At 51.8% G+C, this 11063-nt stretch overlaps 1 protein-coding gene and 1 non-coding gene across 3 annotated transcripts in view; both read right to left on the bottom strand.

Annotated features, from left to right (window-relative positions):
• Positions 1-324: 324 nt before the first annotated feature.
• Positions 325-462, bottom strand: LOC119942958. The gene has a single exon (XR_005455450.1). It is a non-coding gene; the product is annotated as a small nucleolar RNA SNORA7 (small nucleolar RNA).
• Positions 463-4071: 3609 nt separating this feature from the next.
• Positions 4072-11063, bottom strand: part of KIAA1671 (KIAA1671 ortholog) — a 111362-nt gene continuing 104370 nt past the window's right edge. For both annotated transcript variants that reach the window (XM_038763174.1, XM_038763175.1), the window contains 5 exons: positions 9734-9908; positions 6947-7071; positions 5475-5617; positions 4570-4652; positions 4072-4207 (listed from right to left, as the gene is read on the bottom strand). In XM_038763174.1, coding sequence (XP_038619102.1) covers positions 4574-4652; positions 5475-5617; positions 6947-7071; positions 9734-9908 — 522 coding nt within the window. In that variant the 3' untranslated portion in view covers positions 4072-4207; positions 4570-4573. The remainder of the gene's footprint in view (positions 4208-4569; positions 4653-5474; positions 5618-6946; positions 7072-9733; positions 9909-11063) is intronic.

Below are 11063 nucleotides of genomic sequence, written 5' to 3'. Positions count from 1 at the left end.
CTTTCCCTAAGAGGGATGCCTCTCAGGCTGAAAGCCAGAAGGTCAGCATCAAATTATTAATGAATAATTACGGTATTTGATAAGCATTTACTAAGGTGGTCTTGTCTTACGGCACCGATCCGTCTCAGACCCATAGAAACATCATGGACCCACCTTGGTCAGAACGCCCCACTTCCATCTGCAATCGTTCTGGTAGTGGATCCACAGAGTTTTCTTGGTAAAAATACAGAAGTGGTTTACCATTGCCTCCTTCCGCGCGGTCAACTCGAGTCTCTGCCCTCGACTCTCTCCCGTGCCGCCGCTGCCCAGCACAGGGGAGTTTTGACTTGTAGCAGATGGTTTTCCACTGGCTAGCCACTGGCCAAGCTAGGAATGGAATGGATACGCCTCTACTTCACTCTCCCTCCTGTAGTCGAGACTGGTAGAGTACTGGAAACTCTCCAGGTGCGACCCTGAGAGGGGACTACGGTGTTAGATACAAGGTAATCAGGTCGGACACAGTCTCTGTCCCATATGGGACTCACAGTCTAAGCAGGAGGGAAAACAGGATGTGAAAATCCCCGCTTTTCAAATGAAGAACCAGAGGCACAGAGAAGTGAAGTGGCTTGCCCGAAGGTCACACAGTAGGAAAATGGTAGACCCGGGACTAGAACCCTGGTCCTCCGACTCCAGGGCCGGGTGCTTTCCACTAGGCTACACTGCTTCCTGAAGCTTTCAGACCCAATCAGCCAGTGGCCTGCGTCAGAATTGTTCTGGCCACAAGCGCCCAGCCTTTACCACGCTTGACTATCAATCAATCAATCGTATTTATTGAGCACTTACTGTGTGCAGAGCACTGTACTAAGCGCTGGGGAAGTACAAGTTGGCACCATATAGAGATGGTCCTTACCCAACAGTGGGTTCACAGTCTAGAAGGGGGGACTTTCAAGTGGACCCAAGTCCGCTGACGTGGGAAGTCATCATTTCTACCTCGGCTTCAAGCCCCTCACGCCGTCTGTAAATGGGAGCTGGAAACGTGGGAAGAGACAGTGTGGTACCACTAATAACAATAATAATTAATCATTATGGTACTTGTTAAGCGCTTATTATGTGCCAAGCATTGTTCTAAGTGCTGGGGTAGATAGAAGTTAATCAGGTTGGACACAGTCCAAGTCCCACATGGGATTCAGACTCTTTTCCCCACTTAACAGATGAGGTAACTGAGACCCAGGGAAGTGAAGTGACTTGCCCAAGGTCAAACGGTGCTTGAGTGGTTCAACTGAGGACGAATCTTTTTCCTCTTGCAATTGGAAGAATTTGAGAAATCCCCTGACATTGAAGCAAGATTCTGCTCACGGCACTTGTTGTCACCCTTGCCTCATGCTTGGGCAAGTTGAAAGAACTGGCCCTGTGGCTAACCCAGACGGAACAGCCAGCTAAACTCCGGGTCCTTCTTCTTAGCAGAAATGGCTAACCCTTTCACCGTTGAAGGCAGGCGGAGGGTGGAGCGGGTATGGGCAGAAACAAGGCGGACAACGTCAGGGGGAGAGCAGAGCAAAAAGACTAACGTGGCCTAATGGCTACAGCCCAGGCCTGAGAGGCAGAAGGACTTGGGTTCAAATCCCAGCTCCGCCGCCTGCCTGCTCTGTGGGCTTGGGCAGATGTCACCGCATCGTGGTCCTTAGGTGGCGATGGCAAACGGAACCCAGACCAGAGATAAACAGGAGGCCGATTCTCTTTGGTTCTAAAGATTTTCTTTTTAATTAGACCTTGTAAAACATTGTTCATTAGTGGCGAAATACTGTGCGCTCATTTTCAGTGCATGCTGCATCCCCTTCCGGAGCCCAAAAGGGTCTCGCGTGTCTTCCCATCATCCTCGAGGCCCACGGCCGCCCGGGGAGGGGAAGGGCGGGGGGCGGAGTCGGTCTCCTCACACCTCGACGTGGCGGAGGATGCGGGATCCTGGAGAGATTCAGGAAAGGCTCCAATTCCAACCCCCTCGGAAGCGGTCGAGGGAGACGAGGCCTGCTCGAGGAATCACTGGGATCGTTTACAAAGCTTCAGAGAACTCAAAGTAACACACACACGCACACACTCACACACACTCACACACAATCACTACCAAGGAATTTAAATCCTCCCCCCAGCCCCGACGCACAGCCTGGATGCCTTGAAGTCCGTGCTCGAGGGCCGCAGACGGTTCCACGTGCGGTTTTCTCTCTGTAAATAACAATCCAGGTTGGGCTCACTGGCCACGTAGGTGGAGACAGTGTCCATCTCCCGGGGACCAGCCTGGAAACACACGGACATGCCAGGAGATGCTCCAACGGGCCGGCAATGGGGTGGGATGGACAGGCGATACTAATACCCCCAGGGAGGAATGCCAAGAGTCCCCAAATTGGATTCTATCGGCTGGCAGGTCCTATTGGGAAATGCGGGTACCAGCATCTTCCCCCCAGGTGTGGCCCGTCCCCCGGGACTCTATGCCGGTACTCTCAGCCCGGGAGAGATGCTTGTTCCCGCCTCCCTGGAGAGTTGACTGGTGGGTGTTCCCATGAGAGGCTGAGACAGCATAGCTCCAACATCCGGAGGCAGAAGGGATTCCTCAATTCTGGAAGGTGCTGGTAGAGGGTGGCAGAGCAGTTCTCCCCCCTGCACTTTTCCGTGACTCCTCTCGGGAAGACGGTCGTTGAGATGAGCCCTTTCCCCCACCTGGCTACCAGGGACATTGGGTGGGTCCCTCGCTCCTGGCTGGATTCTTCTTCCCGACCGGCTTGGCCCCGGGTTGCGGTGGGCGTAGAGTAGCTGGGCGGCCAGCGAGGCGGGTAACCCCTCGGGTGAGCCGGGGGTGGTGAAGGAATCAAACTGGGACTATGGCGTCGGCATCATCGGGGCACGGTCGGGCGGAGGCCAGAAGGGGGACGGGCAGAAGGTGGTGGGGTCTCCGGCATCCCTGGAGGATGGTGGGAGTGCACGGCTCAGGGGTCCTGAGCCTGAGGCTCCGTACTGCTTCTCTGGTCTCGGCAGCCGTCGGCCTCTCGGACGCTGATCCCTCTCAGTATCCGGATGGCCGTTCCAGAAGAACACTTACTGGGATGCGGGGGTGAGTGGGGGGCACTGATGGGCAAGCAGAAAGCAGGGCTCGGGTCTCCGTCAAAACATGGCAGACGCCGCCCCGCCACGACCCCCGAAGCAGGGGCTGGGCTGCTACGGCAACCCCCCGGTCTACGTTTTCCGTGACGCGTCCGTTCCTTTCCCGTGTCCCGGTCGCCCCGAGAAATCAGAATAAAAAAATTAAATGAACTCATCAGACACTGACGAGCGTAACCCCCCCGAAACGGGAGGGCGGTGGAAGGGCAACCTGAGACGCGAACAAAATAGCCAACCCGCTCCACGTGGAGCTGCGGCCCCTTCCTCTGACATAAAAATAGATATGCATATCTAGTTTTAAAGAGATTCGATTGGAATTATTGCTTTTTATCCCCCATGAAAGAAGAAGAAAAAAAGGCTACTGAAGCATCGATACTACACGCAGTTGATGGGTACACCCCGACTGAAGAAACAAAAACTGTCGTTCGTTCATTTTACAATCCCGTCCGCTGAGCTCGCGGACTTAGTCACCGGGGACCTCGTCACTGACAGACGGGAGATACCGAGCTACAGAATCGTGGTATCTTCCCGGCCGGCTCACAATAATACTTTCTGCTCTCGAATCGTCTTTTCTTCTCAGAGAGTTGCCGTTGTCATAAAGGAACCGGGCTAGGGGATGAGAGGAATGATCTCTTGCCCGAGTCAGCTTGTTCCAGAAGTGGCTGAGTCGAGGGGAGACTTCCCCTCCGAGAGCGTTCCTAGGCGCTGAAGAGCTCGCCAACGGAGGCGTGTCTCAGAGCGTCGCCTCCTGGCCCCCTCACGCCATCCCCAATTAGGGAGGCATTGGACGGGATGGGCCAGAGGGCTCCATCGGACCCACCCCCCGCCGCCGGCCCTCGCCTCGGGTGGTCCCGTAGGGCTCCCCCGGCAGGTGTCCAACCGAGCTCCTCCCCGGAGTCCGATCCTTTGGCCGCTCCGGCCGGTGGAGGGGGGTGGGGGGGCGGGGGCGCCCGGCCCACCTGCGGGGAGGCGGGAAGCGAGCGGGAACAGCCAGACTTCCGGTTCGGGTGGAGTTAAGGCTTCTGTTCGACTTCTAGATAGTGGTCTGCCCGGAAAGGATAGAGGGCCGTCCGCGATGCTGGAAAGGATGGACACATCCTTTCAGGTGACAAGGACAAGGCGGGACGAGGAGCTCAGCCTAAACCATTTCTCCCGCCTCCCCACCCCCCCACAAAAAGGGGAACCCTCATTCTCTCAGCAGCCCCTTCCTCCCTTCCAGACAGATTTCCCCGAAATCTTAAATTGCTGCTGCCATGTTTTAAGATCATCTCTCCGTGGGTAGGAAATGTGTCTGCCTATTGTTACGGTATACTCTCCCAAGTGCCTAGTACAGTGCTTTGCACACAGACAGCACTCAATAAATACTAGTGAATGAATGAAGGAAGGAAGGCAGACACACTGCTGATTGGCTGCCTGAATAGCTGATTAGCAGGTCGGTACCTTTTCAAGCTTGATTCTCATATTGGCTCTGCCTCTTCTTTGATTTCAGCTCTTTTAACCACTGGGGAGATGAGTCTTGTGAACTAGGAAAACAAAGCCATTTTTTAAACTCTATTTATGGTACCTCTTAAGTGGTTACAATGTGCCAGGCACCGTACTAAGAGCTGGGGTAGACACAAGATGGTCCGGTTGGACACACTCCCTGTCCCACGCGGGGCTCACAATTTTCATCCCCACTTTTCAGATGAGGGAACTGAGGCCCGGAGAAGTGATGTGACTTGCCCAAGGTCTCACAACAGACAAGTGGCAGAGCTGAGATTAGAACCCAGGTCCTTCTGACTTCCGGGCCTGGGCTCTCTCTGCTAGGCCGCACTGCTTCCTACTTAAAACCAAAAAGATTATTAGACCCACTTGACGCATGATTCTTATTGGGAGATTACAAAGCTAATCTGCTCCTCCGAGAGCTTGAGAAGCAGAACACATTGCTTCTCAAGCTCTCGGAAGCTCTTACTGGAAAGAGCCTGGGCTTGGGAGTCAGAGGTCGTGGGTTCTAATCCCGGCTCGGCCACCGATCAGCTATGTGACTTTGGGCAAGTCATTTGACTTCTCTGGGCCTCAGTTATCTCATCTGTAAAATGGGGACTGACTGTGAGCACCACGTGGGAACACCTGATTACCTTGTATCCACCCCAGTGCTTAGAACAGTGCTCAGCAAATAGTAAGCGCTTAACAAATGTTATTATAATTATTATTATTGGATTAAAGGAGGAAATTCAGTGACTAGCACAGTGCTCAACACATATTACGCGCCTAACAAATACCAAAAAAGTAAATAAATAAAATAAAAAGATGAAGAAGAAGAAAAGAAAGAAAGAAAATGATAATGGTGTTCCGGTCTCCCTCACCTGTCCTCTTTCACTCCACTAGGGGCCAGGACTCTACTGCCAAGATTCCCAGAATGGAATGGCGATTTGGGAGACTTTGACCACTTCTTCGAACTCGTGGCTTCGGCGGGGACGTCTTCCTCTTGTCTTTTCCGAAGCTGAGCCTGAAAAGAAGGGACAGTCGGCTCTTCATCTTATCCTTGACCAGTCCTAGACCTTTGCCAATTCGGACGTTTGATTATTCTCTGCGATTACTGGGTTGAGAAATACTTTTATGCCTATCCCCCCACAGGTGAGGGGTAAGTTCCTTGTGGGTAGGGGCTGTGTCACTTTCTTGTTTTGGGCTTTTCCAGAAAGTGCCCAATAAACGCTATTACCATTATTACCAGTCTAGACTCTAAGCCCGTTTATTGATGCTATGGATGCCTGTTTATTTGTTTGAATGTCTGTCTCCCCCCTTCTAGACTGTGCACCCGTTGTGGGAAGGGATTGTCTCTCTTTATTGCTGAACTGTACTTTCCAAGTGCTTAGTACAGTGCTCTGCACACAGTAACTGCTCAATAAATAAGAATGAATGAACGAATAAATGAATGTGGGTGTGGAATGCGGCTCTGTATTGTTGTATGGTACTCTCCCAAGTGCTTAGTACAGTGCTATGCACTCAGAGAGCGTTCAATGTGACTGAATGAAATACGGTTGAACATGATGACTGTGTCTCACCAGACCTGGATACCTCCTCAGAGAAGCTCTTAATATCATTAAATTGTCCTCTCCCAAGTGCTTTGTACAGTGCTCTGCACACAGTAACCACTCAATACATAGGATTCATTGATGAATGAAACCATGGCCTGTTTTTACTTCAATCCAATCGAAAACTCATTCAGCATGATCTGCCCAGAATTGATTACAGTGCCTTGGTCTCCCTTCCAAACTGTACGCTCCTTGAAGGTGAGGATTTAGGCCTACTGATTACCGTATTCTCTTAAGCTCTCTTTGAGCACTCTGCGTGCTAGAGACTGAGGGATCAGCAAAACCTTTCCTGCGTTCCAGTGACCGATTTTTTGGCAGCCAAACAGACATGGTGAGAGGAAGTGCCACGTTCACCGGCTGGGAGACATGTCCTTGGTCTAGAGAGTGAGAAAACCAATGACCCAACAGCCTGGGCCACCATCTCAGATTGGGCTATTTTTCCCCACTAGTCAACAAGCCTCCCTCCGCCCGTGTCCGAGTAGAAACTGGAGGGTGGCTGGCTCCAGGATCAATCAAACAATCAGTGGTCTTTCCTGAGCGATTTTACTGTGTGCAGATCACTGTACTAAGCCCTTGGAAGAGAGCGAGAGGTTGGGTGGGTGAACATTATGAGTGCAGCCGAGGCAGAAGGCCTGTGACCAGTCATTGAGGATGCAGGGAGGGAGGGAGGAGCAGGAGGAGAAGCCGGGACCCCTCGCGTGCTAAAGGGCTCGGCCGGGATCCGGATCGCGGGCCTCACGTACCTTCAGCACAGACGGGTCCATGCCCGGAAACACGGGCCGCCGGGGGGTGGGGGCTCCTGGGGCTCTCTCCGACCGGGGACTCGTTTCCTCATCGCCGTCTTCCCTCGGGGCCGGCGACTTCTCCTCTGGACACAAACCAGAAAGAAGTGACGGCGCATGTTTCTTTCCAGAATCCTTTAGGGTCCCAGAGGGGTAACTGGGGGAGTGTGCTGTGGTGTGGTGTGTGAGTATGTGTGTGTGTGTGTGTGTGTGTGTGTGTGTGTGTGTGTGTGTGTTGGGGGCAGGGGGTATGCATTCAGCTACAGCAGAGAGTGGGGTGCCATACTATGCACTTGGGAGAGGCCAGGGAAACCTCTCCCAGAATGGGGGCCTGAAGAAGGAGGGGTTCTCTTCTGAAAGCGCTTAGTAATAATAATAATAATAATGATGGTATTTGTTAAGCGCTTACTATGTGCAAAGCCCTGCTTCTAAGTGGTGGGGGGGATACAAGGTGATCAGGTTGTCCCACCTGGGGCTCACAGTCTTCATCCCCATTTGACAGATGAGGGAACTGAGGGCCAGAGAAGTGAAGTGACTTGCCCAAAGTCACACAGCTGACAATCGGCAGAGCCGAGATTAGAACCCATGACCTCTGACTCCAAAGCCCGGGCTCTTTCCACTGAACCACGCTGCTTCTCTAGTACAGTGCTTTGCACCCAGTAAGCACTCAATAAATATGATCGAATGAATGAAAGCCTCCCGCCCAGTCTCAGCTTGCTTCAACCACACCAATGCACACCCGCATGGCTTTGGCCGGCAGCAGGCACAGCCTACTGGCCAGAACCCGAGCCCGGGCGTCAGAAGGACCTGGGTTCTCATCCCGGCTCCGCCACATGCCTGCTGTGTGACCTTGGGTGAGTCACTTCACTTTTCCGGGCCTCAATTCCTTCATCTGTAAAATGGGGATAAGGACTGCACGCCCCCCGTGGGACACGGATCGTGTCCAACCTGATTAGCTTGTATCTACCCTAGAGCTTAGTACAGTGACTGGCACATAGTAAGCGCCTAACAAATACCATTGAAAAAAATGAATGTGGAAATGGAACTGCCTGAGAGGCCCTGGGTGCCATGCTCAGCTAAGCCTTGGGAAATGAGAGCACAGGAGAAACTCCTAGCCACAAGCTGCTTCCTCTCTAATGGTGACAGATCCGTGGCTGGGACTGGAGAAGCAGTGTGGTCTAGTGGCTAGAGCTCACGCCTGGGAGTCGGAAAGACCTGGGTTCTAACCCTGGCTCCGCCACTTGTCTGCTGTGTATCCTTGGACAAGTTACTTCACTTTTCTGGGCCTCAGTAACCTCATGTGGAAAACAGAGATTAAGACTGTGAGCCTTATGTTGTTGCCAGCTGTACTTCCCAAGCACTTGGTACAGTGCTCTGCACACAGTAAGTGCTCAATAAATACAACTGAATGAATGAATGAATGTGGGATAGGGACTGTGTCCAACTTGAATAAGTAGTATCTTCCCCAGCGTGTGGCCTGGCACATAGTAAGCGTTTAACAAATACCATTTCAAGAGCAAAGGTGCCATGGCTGCTACCCAACTCAACGTTTCTCCAGGTGGCTCAGTTCCAGCGGAAAGAGCATGCAACTGGAAATCGGGTGACCTGAGTTCTAGTCCTGGCATCGGCACAGGGTTACCCAGGCATACACAGATACCACAGGTATATACACCAGGCATATGCAGACACCACATGTATATATAAACCAGACATATAATAATAATAATAATAATAATAATAATAATAATAACTGTGGTATTTGTTAAGTGCTTACTATGAGCCAGGCACTCTACTAAGTGTTGGGGTAGATACAAGGTAGGGAGTGTATCTGTTTATTGTTGTGTTGTCTTCCCCCGAGCGCTTAGTATGGTACTCTGCACACAGTAAACATTCAATAAATACAACTGAATGAATGAATACAAGGTAAATGGAGGGCTCACAAGTCTTTATCCCCATTTTACAGATGAGGGAACTGAGTACCAGAGAAGTGAAATGACTTGCCCAAGGTTAGATTCCATAAGAATATACCCATCAGACATTTGCAGATACCCCATAGATACATATGGAGAAGCAGTGTGGCTCAGTGGAAAGAGCCCGGGCTTTGGAGTCAGAGGTCATGGGTTCTAATCCCGGCTCCGCCACTTGTCAGCTGTGTGACTTTGGGCAAGTCACTTCCCTTCTCTGGGCCTCAGTTCCCTCATCTGTAAAATGGGGCTTAAGACTGTGAGCCCTCCGTGGGACAACCTGATCACCTTGTAACCATCCCAGCGCTTAGAACAGTGCTTTGCACATAGTAAGCGCTTAATAAATGCCATCATTAATATATATACACACACCAGGAATATGCAGACATCACATACTCATTCATTCATTCATTCAATTGTATTTATTGAGAGCTTGGGAAGTCCAAGTCGGCAACATATAGAGACGGTCCCTACCCATCAACAGGCTCACACCAGGCATATGCAGACACCACATATATAAATACATTAGGCACATGCAGATACCACACATACACACACCAGACACATGTAGATACCAGATGTAATAAACCGGGCATGTGCAAATATGACATGTACATACATCAGGCATATACACATACCACACATACATACACCAGGCATATACAGGTTCCACACGTATACCCGCACCAAGCATACACAGATACCAACTGCATATATACCACGGATGTGCAAAGCCTGCGTAACCCCCAGGTGACGGTCCTGCGTGGCGGGAGGGTCTGCGTACCTGTGGAATCCCTGAACATCCAGGAGCTTCCCATCTCCTCAGGCAGGGGCGTCCCATCCACGGCCTCGGGGGTCCGGGCCCCGCGGGACGAGTGGGAGGTGGGCGCTCGACGTCTCCTCCTCTTGCTCAACTGGACTCGCGTCTTCAGGGCGCTGGAATCCAGGACGGACGTGCGCTGCGGGGAGAGGACACGGGCCCGTCACCGGCCGGGCTCACGGCCGGACGTGCGTCCACTCGAGCTCTTCAATCACCCAGTCAGTCGTGTCTACTGAGCGCTTACTGTGTGCCCAGCACTGGACTGAGCGCTTGGGGAGAGGACAGCAGAACAGGAGAAACAGACACGTTCCCTGCCCACTACGAGCTGACAGTCTAGAGGAAGCGTGAAACCAGCCTGCTCTGCTGAGGTGGCCAATGGGCCCTTAAGGAGGAGGACTGCGGAGAAGAGTGGCCTGGGCATTGGCAATCACTCTCCCCTCCTTCAAAGCTATAGTGAAGGCCCATCTCCTCCGAGAGGCCTTCCCTGACTAAGCCCTCCTTTTCCTCTTCTCCCCTTCCTTTCTGCGTCGCTCTGATGTGCACCTTAACTCATGCCCCCTCCCAGCCCCACAGCGCTTATAACCATATCTGTCATTTCTTTACTTCTATCCAAGTCCGTCCCCCCATCTAGACTGTCAGCTCGTTCATTCGTTCATTCAGTCGTATTTACTGAGTGCTTACTGTGTGCAGAGCACTGTACTAAGCGCTTGGGAAGTACAAGTCGGCAACATAAAGAGACGGTCCCTACCCAACAACGGGCTCACAGTCTAGAAGGGGGAGACAGACAACAAAACAAAACCTGTGGACAGGTGTCATCAGAATAAATAGAAATAAAGCTAGATGCACATCCTTAACAAAATAAATAGAATAGTAACTATATACAAGCAAAATAAATAGAGTAATAAATCTGTACAAACATATATACAGGTGCTGTGGGGAGGGGAAGGACAGGGAATGCATCTTACCAACTCTGTTGTACGGTACTCTCCCTAGCGCTTAGTACAGTGCTCTGCACACAGTAAGCGCTCAATAAATATGGTTAAATGAAGGAATCTCTACTACAACTGTCACTACTCTCTCTACTGCCACCACCACCGCTACAACAACGTGGCTCGGTGGCAAGAGCCCGGGCTTTGGAGTCTGAGGTCATGGGTTCAAATCCCAGTTCTGCCAATTGTCAGCTGTGTGACTTTGGGCAAGTCACTTTACTTCTCTGGACCTCAGTTACCTCATCTGTAAAATGGGGATGAAGACAGTGAGCCCCCGCGGGACAATCGGATTGCCTTGTAACCTC

This window comes from Tachyglossus aculeatus, chromosome 21 (genome assembly GCF_015852505.1).
Source record: "Tachyglossus aculeatus isolate mTacAcu1 chromosome 21, mTacAcu1.pri, whole genome shotgun sequence".
Lineage (NCBI taxonomy): Eukaryota > Metazoa > Chordata > Mammalia > Monotremata > Tachyglossidae > Tachyglossus > Tachyglossus aculeatus.
Note: the sequence above shows the minus strand (reverse complement) of the source record. Positions and strands in the feature narration are given on the sequence as shown.